This window comes from Diadema setosum, chromosome 14 (assembly GCF_964275005.1).
Source record: "Diadema setosum chromosome 14, eeDiaSeto1, whole genome shotgun sequence".
Taxonomy (NCBI): Eukaryota; Metazoa; Echinodermata; class Echinoidea; order Diadematoida; family Diadematidae; genus Diadema; species Diadema setosum.
The window spans coordinates 30,199,497-30,215,252 of NC_092698.1; the positions used below are offsets into that span (position 1 = coordinate 30,199,497).

The 15,756-nt window shown below is 38.6% G+C and overlaps 1 protein-coding gene across 1 annotated transcript in view; it reads left to right on the forward strand.

Moving 5' to 3' along the window:
• The window catches only part of LOC140237700 (transcriptional activator GLI3-like), a 109,532-nt gene that overhangs the window by 55,237 nt on the left and 38,539 nt on the right, over positions 1-15,756 (forward strand). Inside the window, exon 3 of the mRNA XM_072317625.1 lies at positions 11,754-11,957. Within this exon, the coding sequence (XP_072173726.1) occupies positions 11,754-11,957 (204 nt within the window). The remainder of the gene's footprint in view (positions 1-11,753; positions 11,958-15,756) is intronic.

The window sequence follows — 15,756 nt, forward strand, 5'->3', positions numbered from 1 at the left end:
TTCGCCTTATTTCAGGAGGCGGGATGAGTTGTGTGTGTATGATGGCTGCATCATGTGGGGAGCACGTGTTGTGATACCTCCACAAGGGAGAAATCAGCTCACTGAGGAGCTGCATGAAGCTCATCCCGGGATCTCGCGAATGAAATCGCTCGCTCGCAGTTATTTCTGGTGGCCTGGGATGGATGGTGACCTGGAAAGCAAAGTGAAAAATTGCAAGGAGTGTCAGCAATCTCGTAAGTTGCCGCCAGCAGCACCACTTCATCCATGGGAGTGGCCACGAAAGCCATGGTCACGAATCCACTTGGATTATGCAGGGCCATTCATGGGCCGTATGTTTCTTGTGTTGGTAGATTCGCATTCGAAATGGATGGATATCTTTCCAGTCTACAAGGCAACCAGCTCAATCACAATTGAGAAGCTACGCGAAACCTTCGCGATACATGGCCTGCCAGAGCTCATTGTCACCGACAATGGAAGCATGTTCACAAGCGACGAATTTCAGCAATTCCTACAGCTGAATGGAATCCGTCATGTTCGCACTGCACCTTTTCATCCATCATCAAATGGGCTGGCAGAGAGGGCAGTGCAGTCCTTCAAAGCTGCAATGAAGCGCATGACCAACGGCACAATCGAAACGAAGTTGTCGCGATTTCTGATGGCATACCGCATCACACCTCACCCAACAACCGGGACACCTCCTGCGCAACTTCTTTTCAATCGCATTCCCCGTTCGCGATTTGATTGTGTGAAACCAAACATGGAGGAGCGCGTTCAGCGAAAGCAGCATGATCAAAAGCAGAAGCACGATCAGCGTGCTAAAGCTCGCGATTTTTGCATCGGAGATCGCGTGTACGTGAAAAACTTCGCCAGCGGTCCGCAGTGGATGCCAGGCGAAGTCATCTCCATCGACGGCGTCCAATATACGCTGAGGCTGACAGATGATCGCATCTGCAGGCGACACATTGAGCACATCCGACGTCGCTATGACAACGACGATATGACCGCGGATGTGTTCCTTCCTCATCCACGTGGGGAGGGGAACAACAACGCACAACAAGACCATGATGACGAAGCACCAGCACTTCGCAGGTCTAACCGCCAGCGAAAATACCCCAAACGCTATGGGGAGCCAATACCACATTGAGGAGGCAGTTGTAAATAACACTTGTGAATATGCCGGACACTGGACAATTCAAGGTCGAAATTAAGTTCAAAGTTAAAGATAACTCTTCGTTGTTTCACAGCTGAACTCAAATGGACAGTTCATTTGGACATTATAATTTTGGTTTTCGTGTGTTGATACATTTGACGTGGTACACACATACAGTTATACCTCCCTGAATATAAGAAAGGTGACTTAAGAATATAACAAACTGCAAAATAAGTCGAACAGACCTATTTAATTAGATGATGTATTATTTGGAAATATTAGACATTTGGAAGTTTTGGGGTAATGTTCAAATAAGATACTGATATTCAAAAGAATTAAGACTTCACTTTTGGGTTAAATAATGTTGTGTTAATTGATGAGAACCATTTTTGGAAAAACCAAAAACAATTCTAAGGGGGAGGAGTGTGATAAACTGATCTTATGTAAGTCTGAGGTTGAGACTACTGTACTATCATTTCCGCTCTTGCTCTCACCCTCTCTACTTCCAGCCCTGTTTTCTCTCCTCTCTGATAACAGTAACTCTCTGTTCTTCCGATGCCACACTATCTATCATCTTTCTCTTATCTGCAGTAAGACGCCAGTGGTTAGACTGGATGCATTCCTTACTGACCACTGCTGACCACAACCCCTTCCGTTCCCATGGAACTCACTGTATAAAAGATGTACATAGACTGGAATAAAGTCAGTCCGGTAATTGCAGCCACTGAGTCAACGTCTACTTTCTTTTGCGTGCATATAACCTAGCTATATACTTCACACATATATATATTAAGGTTATAATAGTGTGGTCCGGTGGCATTATTAGTCCTTGTGTCCTTGGTCCTGTGTTAGGTGGGCAAGTGGCCACTCATATGACTGGTCACTAGAGGCCAGAAATGTAGGAATTTAATTATGACAAACTACGATATCTTTACCAGGAGTCTGGAAAGCTGCCCAATTTTTGTGTTATGATTGAAGACAACAAAATGAAAATAAAAAGGCCTAAGGTGAGATGTGGTGATAATGTTTCACATCCCCCCCCCCAACTTGCCACATATTCTGGCAATATACTGTCTTGAATTGTCATTTCCAAAGCTGATAGACATGTTCTCCTATATAGACGCACTCTCCATTTGTCTTAGTTTATTTAGTATTAATGCCATTTGTGAAAAGAAAGAAATATTCAAATGCTAAGCATCTCTTTATTTCTTATTGTCTCATCATAGATTGTGTGAAAAAGAAAAAAGATCTGCTAGACTGATGCAAGATATGTATTTGATAGTATATATACTATATGTTTACAGCATTATTGATCATCTACCTTCATATGATCTACTGGCATAGGATATGAATGAAATATCTGTAGAAAACACAATGTAAGATGCAGGGTCAGTATGTCCCATTGCTTGACAAGACTGGGTAGTGTTGATGACACATGATATAAGTTTTGTTAGCTTCAAATAGTTTGTGTTGCAATGGGGAGTAGTCTGAACATTTTAAGTGAAGATTTGCTGCAAAACAACAATTTTCTGTTGTGAGGGTTCATAATGCAAAATCATGACAGCAGATTTGAAGCAAAATAAGAAAAAAATTGCTTCCATTCATTGTAAAGACTGAACAAGCTGGCCATAACACTCGTGTATAGCCTATGCCCTTCCTGTCAAAAAAAAAAAAGAAGAAAAAAAAAAAGATGGACCAAAAGTTTGAAAACTTTTCCCGTGGATTTTCACTACGGCTTGTGTACAAAAATAAATTATAGGGTGAACAAATAAGAAAAGAAAAATCTCTCTCTCAGAAATATGGGATTTTGCTGATGTAAATGAGCCTTTTGTCACTTTCTTCATACTTGTACAGAATTGCCCAAAATTTGGCTGGTTTGTGGCTCTGATTTTACATTACATCATGTAAAACAACCATCTCATTTGAGATGAAGTCCCCTTTGTCTTTAAGACCAACTTCCTGTGAATTCTCAAGTGCATACATTTTGTGGTCCACCCATGATTTATGAGAAATTTGTCTGTGGCATTCCTTCATAAAAATAAAAATCTGCCAAATCATGTTTTTGAAAACAATTAGTTCTTGACTCTTGAATTTATGATCACAAATGGAATTTTTTATCACATGCCTGCCTTATGAGTCATCTGTCACTGCTGCTATGATATAAGTATGTCTCACTGTGTATTTCTTCTGAGCCTGCCCCCTTCCTCCCCCCCCCCCCCACCCACTTACAAGCTGTTTGGTGAATAGAGCTGATTTGTGAAAATTTCAGTGACGATGCATTTCTGTAAGAAACCTTTGTGATGTGCTGTTTATAGTAAATATGAAAATCTTGATACAGAGTATTGAGCAGAACAACCAATCAAAAGCATGGTTGTACACATACAACTTAAGAGGAATTGTATAGTTTTGGTTGAGACCTAACTTCAGGTTTCTAAGATTTTTTGGTTGGATACTGAGAAACCTCTTATAAAATAAGAAGGAGCATGTAGTTCCAAGAGGGATTCAGCCTTTATTAGTGAAAATTGTTTTTGAAATGGCTGAGATATCTAAAACAGAGCAATCCTAATAAAAGGTGATGGGACCCACCTTTTAATAGATTGCTTTGTTTTACTTTGTTTTTGGATGTCTCAGCCATTCCAAAACCGATTTTCATCTAATGATTATTGAATTCCTCATAGAATGACTCTGTATTATTTCATAAGTGGTTCCTTGCTGTCTTGCAGAAAGTCAAAAGCCCAATCCTCATCTCCTGCCATCCCTTTTAAACATGCCATTTCTCTCACAATGTGAGACCCGTATAGGTCTGGAGGTGTATCTTTTTATGATGTGTACATCGCGATCACATTTATAAGATACATTTTGGTCTGACAGTTCGTGATTGTGTGCAGTTGGCTAGTGGGGATGCTGGTGCTGTTCTGCAGATTTGTTTACGTGTTAGACAAGACAATTTATCTCCACTTTGGTCAAATTATGGAGGAAACGCATCCTGTGCTGGTGATTTATGATTGGGATTTGTTGATGATAGTGGTATCCAGCCCAGCACAGGACCAGCCCCTCACTCAGTCTCAGGGGGCAAAGGTCACAGTCAAGTATATATCCTCTGGCTGACATGCCACTAGTCTCCATCTTCAGACCTAGCTCTTGTTGAGTTCATTTGTGTATAATCTTTCAAATATGTCTGATGCTAAGAGTGTAAGCATACCTTTCAATAGGAATTGTAACAAAGTTTTTACACCCAACACATTTCCCCAAAAATCTCGCCATAGCAATTTTTGTGGTAGACTTTATAAAGCACTGAGAAAGGGCAGAATGCTCTACATTGACGTGTCTGCATTTCCTAGCCTGTCTAAGATGGAGTTGTGTATATGCATGGATTTCACAGGAAATCTGTGACTAATATGATGTAAATGTGCTGACCATGATTAAAAAAAAAAAAAAAAAAAAAGATATGTGTACAAGAGCAGCAATAGATGGACATAAAACATTATGAGTGTGGTTATTCAGTTCTTTCAATTTCTCATGCCCCCCCCCCCCCATATAAAAAAAAGAGAAAAGAAGATAAAGATGGAGACAAAGAAGAGAGAAAGAGAGAGGGGTGAGGGAAGCCCAACCTCTTCCAGGAAAAAGATGCCTTTCGTTCTCCAGTCCGGGCTCCTGTGGTGGCGATCCTAATCAATTTTCTTACATAACTCAGTAGCTGGACGTGATTATATCAAGTTTTCCACGAGAGGACAGTGCACTCTCTGACATGGTGTTTTCAGGGAAAGCTGGCTGAATCACAGAGTGTAGAACTCTTTACTGTTGCAGAAGGGACATGGTTTTTGTCCATGAGGATTAGGCATAGGACCTATAGTTTGCTGAGGAAGATATTGGTGAGAGATTTTAACTGTTTGTCAAGAATTTGTGTGCTTATTTTGTTCTATACTCTTGCATGCGTTTGATATGTTTCTTGTATTAATGCAGAACAGTTACATATTATTATGATAGCAGTTGAAATTTTTTGATTTGTGGGAATAGTATTCCATTGTCATAGAAGTTGACATACATTGCCTTGAATGTTTAGGAAGTATGTTACACAAAGTTTGTTTATATTCCAATTACTTTATACCCTGATGTACATGGACCTCTGTCTATTTTTAGTTATTTTGACTTGGATTATTTAGTGCGTGTTGGAGAAAATTCAGACTGATTCTCTTATCCACATTCCTACTGTCATTGTTTTGATTGCAGTGGAAGCGACATTTACCAGAAAAAAATTAGCATCTCATATGAATTATGATTTCCCTCTATTTTTTTTATACATGTACTACTTTCAAGAGAGAATTGCCGATAAAATAGAAACTTTTCAAGCACAGAATATTTAATACAAACTTTGCCTTTTAGGGCTTTCGCTCAATATTTTTTGGGTAGAATGAAGATTTACAGCATGCTCGGAGAACTACATTGCAAGAGATCTTGTTGGCATATAGGCTGTGCATAATCAGCAACATGTGGAAGTACGCAACATTTAGAAGCATGGTGCCATCGATGTCATGAGTCGGGCAATAATGCTGGAGGGGGAGGGCAAGGGAGGGCTTGTGAGGCCGTGTGTCAGCGTTTGAAATCTGATGCGATGTGAATCCAAAGCCAAGTGAAGAGAGCCGACAGGGGCCCTTTGCTGATCTGCCGGTGCTCCAGTGCGCGGCGGTGCTCCAGTGGTGTTTACAAGTCATTTTTCATCTTTGTCCTACGGCACTCGACAGGGATATGCTCTCACATTATCTATTCTAGGAGAACAAACATGATGTACATTTGTCCCTTCTCTTTTGGTAACTTTGAATATTTGTTACTTTTGAAAAGATTGTTTAATTTTCCTTAATATTTTTTACCGATATGATCTACTTACACGTATATTGCTGCATTCACTCAATCTGCGCATGAGTATTAAGTTGAACTCGTCCTTTAACAGAGTGATCTTGTAAACACAGTTTTCACATGATCTGCATAATTGTTCTCCCCAAAATGTGAAGACCACAGGCATATATGTATTTGATGAAACTATGACAAAGGAATTTACTCTCTAGTGATTTTAAGAATATACATTGAATGTGTTAGTAATGTACAATGGGAATTATAGAAAAAAAAATGTTGATGCTCTTTTGAGGTAACATTGAATAACTTGCATTTTGTGTTTGAAAGGTAGAAGAGAAATGCACTAAGAAAATGTAGCTCATGAAATGATATGTGTGACCACAATGAGATAACTTTGCATACCTCATGTTGTTCCTGATCTGTCCTCTTGTCTCATTGTCTCCTTTTGTGAATGTAAATTAACATTAAAGTTAAGGCTTGTTGTTTTGTTTTGTTTTGTATTGTATTTTGCTTGTAAAGCAGGTTATGCTTTACTCTACCCCTGAATTCATCACAAGTGTGAAATCCATGCTAAACTCCTTCATGTAAAGTTTGACTGGAGAGGTATGACAGGGGAATATATCTCTTCCTCATCTCACATTTTGTCATGAAGTTGTTTTTTTTTTTTTTTTTTTTTTTTTTTTTAGTTTTTATCATTATGCTCAGACTAATCCAAAGGTTTTTCTGGCATAAATATTCCTCGAGGAATGATAAACGCCAAATAAATTCAAATAACAACAACAACAAAATAACAGCACAATTGGAAGAAATGCTCTAGAAAGAAAGAATGTCAAGATGAGAAAACCCAATGAAGCAGCAAACCCTGTGGAAAGAAGAAATAACATGATCAATATCTGTTGCGGAAGTGTCACTTAACCTTGCTTAGCTTGGCAAGTTATCACTTTCAAATCAATTTCTTCACACCCAGTGTATTCACATTGTACTCGCGTGAACACTTGAAGGCTGATGGTCCCAATGCAGGTCATGGGGGTCGTGTATTCAATTTTTTGCCTGATTGATAGGGAGGGAAGGGGAGGGAAGAACTAGCCTGTAGTGAGGATGTGTAGACTTATCAGTGCTAGAAGTCTCAAGATGAATTATTGTGCTAAATTATAGGAACTTGGTCCACTTAATGAACAAATATTTACATAGCACAGATATTTGATTTGAATGCCAGGAACTTCCATAATAATTTGTAAATAAGAAGTTGCTGATTGTTACATGATGCAATAAGGAAAAACTCTGTGGCCTGTATGTTCCAAAGCAAACCAAAGATGGTTTAGTTCTTGTTGAATTAGGTGATCCGAGTATCCTCTCGGATCACCTTCTGTATCTGTACTGATTCTTTGTTCTTCTTCTTTTTCTTCTTCTTTCTCCGCAAAAGTTGTGTAGAGGTAATCTCGGAAAGTCCTCTTCCTATCAATGTCAAAATTATACCATACATGTATCATGTCCCAAAGACGATCCTCCTAATAAAATCATAGTGATTAGTCGACCGTGACGTCACTATGACGTCATTATATGAAAACACATTTTCATTCATATCTCATTAATGGAATAGAATTTTGCAATGAAATCTACGTCACATACATTTCAAATTATGCGCATTTTACTCATATTCTCAAAATTCATATTTTCTCTTAAAACGTGCGCGTACGCGCGCGTTGAAATATTTGTATGCTCAAATCGAGCTCAAATTTTTTTTGCACACGTTTCAGACCATTTGGAGCATTTTTTGAAAAATTGAAAAAATTGGACGGACGCGTACGCGCGCGCACATATTCGCACACACAGCTCATATGCAATGGAAATTTCCCGGTTTTTTACACTAATCGGATGCCTGAAATGTCAAGGAATATTTCTACCAAGTTTCAAGTCAATCCGACTCAATATGACGTCATACGGGCCCGTCAAAGTTGAAATTCCGCGCGCGCGTCAATGGCGATATACAGTGCAACGATGCCAAAAAAACGCCAATTTTAAATCCGATTTTAATGGTCAGGATGAACGGTGACCCCCCATTTTCTTTACATATTCTGAAAGCTGATGAGTTGGACATGTTATTTCATGGGTTGGCGATGCTGGCAAAATGAATAAAAGATATCAAATTCCTTTATAAAGTAAAAAAAGTAAATTTTCAAAATGACGTCATCAAATTTCAAGTTCACTCGAGCGTATCTCACTTATCCTTTGCCAATTTAAACCCAGATTTCAGTATGTTGTAGCTTAATATATGATCTTTCATTAATATAATTACAACATTTTGATTGGATGACGGCATCACCTCGTAAAAAGGGATTGAAAGTAATATTGTCAAATTTGATCAGTTTACGTGTTATCTCTATGGGAGAGCAGTTTTTCTGGCAGTGAAAATTGACATGACTCTCTTTTTTGAGCACTAGCTCACTTATGCTTCGGTGAATTTCTCCCAGATTTTAGTATGTTGTAGCTGAGACTTTGGGCTATCGTAAGTGTGCCCTCCATTTTTTCATACGATGTCGGCATCACGTCGAAAAACTGGGTTGAAAATGGCACGAGGCTTCGATGCAGCGTCATTTTGCCTAATACACAGGGCCTATGGAGAATGAAATAGGTCATTGCGTAGCGCATCCGACTCGTAATCCTAAGGTCCCTGGTTCGAGGCTCACCCCTGCCATTTTTTTTTTTCTAAACACTTTTGTTCTTTTTTTCTTTAGTTAATCTTAATCTCCCTTTCCTTACTTTATCTTTTTCTGATTTTTTTATGCTTCTCCTTCAAATTTCTATAAAATAACATAATTTTTTCTTTATTTTTCTTTCTTTCTACTACTTTCTGTGCAATAGATGAACAAACACAATGGCTATCAATCCCATATTTTGCACATGTTTAGTACATGTCACGTACATTATTTCATAAAATAACAACTACTTGATCGGACACCATCTTGGGTATGTAAATTAGGGTCAAAGGTCATAAATATTTTATCCTGTATCTTAGTAAATACATGTCCTATCTTTCCCATATTTTGCACACGTAAAGACCATGTTACAAGAATCATTTCACAAAATAACTACTTTTTGCTCAGATGCCATCTTTGGTGTGCAAAATGGGGTCAAAGGTCATATGTACTTTATTCTGTACCTTCGTTGTGACGTGTAATCTCTATGGGAGGGAATTTTTCTAGATGTGAAAGTTGACATGATTGTCCTTATCGAGCACTAGCTCACTTACCCTTCGGTGAAATTCTCCCAGATTTTAATATGTTGTAGCTGAGACTTTGCGCTATCGTCTGTGTGCCTTTTTTTTTCATACGATGTCGGGATCATGCTAAAAAACTTGGTTGAAATTAAAGCTTATCTCCGATGTATTGAGATATTTCTTTCTTTTTGCAACTTTCTTTGCAATAACTCAAGAAAAACAGCCTCTATCACCCCAATATTTTGCACATGTTTAGTTCATGTCACGTACATTATTTCATAATATAACAACTACTTGATCGGACACCATCTTGGGTATGTAAATTAGGGTCAAAGGTCATAAATGTTTCATCCTGTATCTTGGTGAATAATTGTCCTAACTTTCCCATATTTTGCACACGCAAAGACCATGTTACAAGAATCATTTCACAAAATAATCACTTTTTGCTCAGATGCCATCTTTGGTGTGCAAAATGGGGTCAAAGGTCAAAATATACTTCATTCTGTATCTTCGTTAGTGCATACGGAATTCGGTACCAAAGATGGCAGGTCTGACTCCCTTTTCTAAATGCGACTTCAAACATCACATGGCCAATGTCCCCTCAACACAGATGAAACCTGTATGGTCATGCCTATTGGGATCAGGACTCAAATCATTGATTTCCCAATAGATCGGATCACCTAATTTGTCAGTGTTGACAAATTCCGAGTCTAGTTAGGTCATGTTATTGTACTAAATTGCATTTTACATGTACATTGGAGCTTAACTAGAAAGATAATGTCCACAGTTATTATTGCGCAGATGTTTTAAAAACAGGTCTCTTTTGCAATCTATTTTCCAAGGTAGAATTGTTTGCGCTTAGCCGAAAAGTCTTAAATATTGAATTTTTTTTACCGTGTTATTATGTCCACAATGATTCAGAAGCAGTACGTAGGCCTGTATTACTTAATAAATCTGTAATTGAACTGGAATATAAATATATTGCTTTCAGTGGGTATAAGTTGACAGTGCAATAAAGCTCTAGACACTAAGTCAAAGGTATCCATTTGCATGAAAGTAAACCATTGGATTCATGATATTGTTGAAAAGTAATGAACACCTAAAAAGTAGTTCTTTCTTGTCATCACATTCAATACAAGTGAATGACAGATGTTCAGTAAATCAGATGAGCTTCTTCACTGCAAATGAAAAATAATTTTTTGTCACACCATTCAAAGATATGGCAAAATTGGGCACATTGCTGTCATGAATGCATGTCAGGCCAATTCTGGAGAAAAGGAGGTAGTACTGCTTCCCCAGCATCCCTTGGGAAGCTCACCTCTAGATGCTCAGTGCTCCTGTAGGAGATTCATACTGCCAACAGAGCCAGCTCAATAGTGGCCTGCCCAGTCTGGATCGATACCGATCGATACCCCCTTTTGCGGAGTGCCCCTCCTGTTTGCTCCCCTCTGAATGAAAACCACCCCGTGTAGCTGTCCGCACTTGGGCGGTCCCTTCTCGGCCTCCTCTCATGTCGCCATTGATTAATTGATTCGGTCCCTAATTAGTTGGAAGTCTTCTCCAGCCTTCGCAGTCCTTGAAGAATCTCCCAGCTCTTTTCGGTCTATCGACAAGCTTGGCCCCATGAAAGGGTGTCCCCATTCTTCCTCTCCGAGCGATATCCCCACTGTAGAACAAACAGTTTTTCAACTCTGTTGGTTTTTCAGTCATTCAACCAAGCTTTTTTTCTCTCTCTCTCCTTCCATAAGGATGGGGCTCTTGACTGTTGCAAAGGAGCGATTATAGAATTATAGGTCACCTAGTTTCCAGGCTACTCTTTATAGAATATTATTGCATACACCATGTATTATGTGAAAGATAGGACAATTTAGAAGTGTTGAGACCTGCAGTTGAGAACATCATTCACATAATGAGATAAAAATGCATATTTGTGTTATGTAGGACCACATTTTGCAAGTTGTTTAGTTTGCAAATATCAGTTGACTGGCAAAATGTAATAAACCTTTAACACTGCAAACTATGTGTAGTATACGTCTCTGTGTATATATATGAAAAATTAAGTTTCTTCTGTCTTCATCTGAAATCGCATGGGATAGCACCTCATCATCACAACTTCATCAGAGCAATTTCACCAAGGAAAGTTAAACTGCATCACATGGTTGGTTATGTAACCATGTGATGCTGAGACGGATTCGCTGAAAAACATCCATTTCTTGAATTTTCTCTTTCATTGTTTTTAATCTCAGCCAGTTTCCCCATACTTTATCTTTGAAATTATTGTTGTCAATAATATACTGCAACATTCGATAGGGCCTATATCGTTTTTTATGTTGATGATGTTCAAAATCATTATACATTGTAATGAACCAAGTATATTTGAGACCCTGTGTGCAACCCCAGTGAAACATTGTGAAAATATTGGCTGATGCTTCCTACCACCATACAACTTTTTGATTGGCAAAGCATGCATTTTGTGATTCTCAGTATACAACTGTACCTCTGGTTACCTGTCCTCATATCCCATCTTTCTTTCAGCCAAAGAGAGGCGGCCCGTAGGCAAGTCCTCCGACGAAGCACCATCATCCACCCACGATCACGGCAGGGCGAGGCGTGATTCTTCTTCGTCGTCGACATCCCACCCCCTACACCACCCGTATGCCTCGGTTCATCCCCATCACCCCTTCCCAACGCTGCCCTATGTGTTCGACCCGCGATCAAACTTCATAGACCCCAGATATGGTGAGTACAGTGTTACTTCAAGTTTTACAACGTTTGGTGATAATACATCATAAGAATGTGCTTAGGTCATCACTGTAGTCGGTGGGAATGCTAGCTGTGTCACTCGTTTATCAGCTGCACCTGTCAAACGTACTTGACGCACAATACCACGAACCTTGATTGTCTCAAATATCATCTGCTACAATGTGCCTTACGACCACTTTGAGGAAACGACAAGCTGAGGAGCTTTTAAAGATGCTGTAGTGTTGGGACACCATGGAATGGAAAGATACATGTAGGCCCAGCTCAGATTGAGAATCCACCGTAACGAATTGTGTGCAGCTTTTTCACTGATCTCTCTGTAAGGTCACACACAACAGAAGAATATCGACTGGAGTTGACCGTCACCGATGAGTGTACGCTTCGATGCATATATTGCATATATATTAATGGTTTTTGAATGTCCATGGTGGGCAGCGAATTCAATTGGACCACCCATGTTTCCTCATGCTACGCAGGTTTTAAAGGGATCGTATAGTTTTGGTTGAGACCTAATTTCAGGTTTCTAACATTTTTTGGTGAGATAATGAGAAACCTCTTATGAAATATGAAAGAGCATGTAATTCTACGAGGAATTCAACGTTTATTTGATGAAAATTGTTTTTGAAATGGCTGAGATATCCAAAAAGAGCGATTTTAATAAAGTGTGGGACCCACACTTTATTACGATCGCTTTGTTTTACTTTGTTTTTGGATGTTTCAGTCATTCCAAACTCGATTTTCATCAAATAAACTTTGAATTCCTCTTAAAATGGTATGTTCTGTACTATATCATAAGCGTTTTCTTTGTATCTCGCAAAAAGTTAAAAGCTCGATTCTCATCTCTACCAACACTGTACCATCCCTTTAATCACTGGAAGTTCAATGCCAAGACTTAGATTATTCCTCTTGGCATGCTCATTCAAAATAAGCAAACTGCTAGTACTGTACCTCGATGTGTTTTGCCTTGTGGATAAAAGATCAGTGTTGCTCTTTCTTCCCTTTGATTTGATTATAAATATGCAATACTTGGATCACATTTTCTTGTGGGTTATGCATTGGAATGATTCCGGACTGTCACATCCCAATTCAGATTTTATGGACAGTCAAAACTGAAACAGATCAATGTTGACGTTTTTCAAACATTTTTCTTTACTATTGCTATCAGGGAAGTTTTCCTCCATTAGACTATTTTTTTCCCTCAATATCCTGTCATTGTGATCTTTATTTCAGCATCAACACAAAATTCTGCTGGAGTACATACGCCCATGATTTTTTGTCATGGCTACTACTTAAAACACTGATCAATTCAGTGCTTCTTTACGTCAATGTAGGGAAATTTATCTATCAGTTGCAACACAAAGTCTGTTTTTGAAGTGCAATATGAATCTTTAGCTGTACTTATATTTTGAAAAGAAAGACAATGTATGCCTACCTTTAGGAAATAGTACTCATGTATGAGCAAAGTGCTACAACAACAACAACAGCAACAAAAATCTTCAAGAACCATTTTGAATATGGCCATTCAGCAGAACGCTTCTGTAGCAACCTAAAAAGTCACTTGAATAATAGCCCTTATTTTCCCCAATGCAGGACCTGTTATAAATTTAAAATTTCCCCAAGGGTAGTTCGTGGAGGTGTTTCATGTTTCGTAGGTGCCAGCACAAGTTAGTGGAAACATGAGGGATTAAAACATTTGGCCTACCGGCACAGGAAATGAGGAAATTTAAAATGGGAAGGAAACAGATGCTGGATGAAAAGAGAAGAGAATCAAGTTAGATGGGGTGGCTTGGAGAGTAAATTGAAGATGGACCTTAATGGAGCAAGATAGAGAAGCCAGCTCCATGATACCACTTGTAAGTGGTGCCAACAGGTGGATTCATTGTAATGTCTTCTTGTTGCTTTGAGAATGCGCTGCGTCAATACACACTCTGATGGAAAACAGGGAAACCTGTGTGTGAGGGCCATGCGATAATACCTGCACAGGTTAGATTCAACTTCATGGCTTGCAGTGCCGTGACTGCGAGTGACTGCGAAAGACGAAAGACGTGGAGCGGAGCTGGCGGCTTGGTACCTTTAGAGTGGGGGTTGGGGCTAACTAGGTGCAGATGCTGAAGGTTAGGAAAAGAGGTCACCCCATCATCAAGCTTGTGCTTTTCCTCTATTACTCTCTCTCTCTCTCTCCCTCTAGCCCTGAAGATCTCTGTTTCTGGCAGTGGCCTATGATGCCATCTATGTCGTGTCCAAGATAATATTTCCTAGCCAGGGAAAACTTGCTCGCACATATTGTGAAAGACTCTGCTATAGGTGTGTAGTTTCAAACATATTCCTCTGCAATATGTTGTATTTTAGAGCCTGACAAAAGATACTTGATTGAATAGGCAACATATATGCCAATTCATTTTACCATTGATACTTGCCCAACAGCAAGTGTTAGTTGCCCTTGACTAATGGGCAAGTGGATGTGTAGCACCCTTACAATAAGTGTCAAAGTTGAATATAAAATGACAGTATTGAAACTCAACATTTGTCAGTTGTAAAACCTTCACAGACTTGATCTTAAAGAGTAAATCCAGGCCAAATATAAGTTAGTGTGATGAAAAAGAGTAAAATCTTTCGAGTTCAATGGTAAAAATTTGATCGCAATCAGATGAAAAATAAGGAAGTAATGACATTCTGAAGTTTCGCTAATTTTTCGGGAAACAGTTCTTGAATGGTCAATGTGAATATGCAAATGGCAAAGTGAGCATGCCATACCCTCAAAACTTGCCATACAGTTTGTACTTACAATTTTGAAATTTTCAGTTTTTCATTCAAACTCAATTATGCTCGAGGCTCAAATCCTGGTATATCCAACTGATCACTGTTCTGAAGTTATTCAACCAGGAATAATATAATTTTATCAGACTAACTTATATTTGGACTGGAATTCCCCTGTAAAGGAAAAGAGATGACTCATAAAAAATCAAGAGCAAGTATTAAAGATATTAGACCTTTATATCTGTCACTCTGTCTTCAACTTGTTGCAGTAATGACAACTTTTATGATCTTTATGATGAAAGTATTTAGTGGAGCTACAGAGCACTATTCAAAATGTTTTTTCAGCGTTACAACTTGATGTAACTTTAACCCGTTGAGGGTTAAACTGGGATGCATGTATATTCAAGATACATTGTACATGGAATGGGAAGTAGCTAGCATTACCATTATTTGTCAGGACTTTGTCTGTGAAAAGAAACATATGGCCTTTTTTACGATCAGTGGTGTAACTTTTGTACTCAGAGGGTCAAAATTTCAAACAAAATATTTTTTCATTATTCTGTTTGATTCCTGTTGGAAAGTATTCAAATTTTTGAAAAAATAACATTTCAGACCTTAAAGCTGAAGAGTTATTGGTGTAATTTAAGGAAAACGCTGGCACCTGAAGTAAATTTAAGCAAAATTTTGTTTTCATGAATTGCACCATAATGACAAAACTCTGTAGTCAAACTTCACCATGCAAAGTTTATATGGTTAACAACAATATATAGTTTGTGAATCAAAACTATTTGGGGGTTGAACATAAAGTGAATTTAAAAAAAAATACATGAGATTTACAAATTTTTGGTAAAAATACCAATTGACATGCAATTTTTAAGATTTTAACTATTTATTGGAGGGCAAGCCAGGTCAAACTCTATACTATAACAAGTCTTTAAGAAGGGCTACCTTCCTATGTAGGTTAAATGAAATTCCAATCATTTCTTTAAATCTTGGATTTTTCACACATGGATGTTTCGGA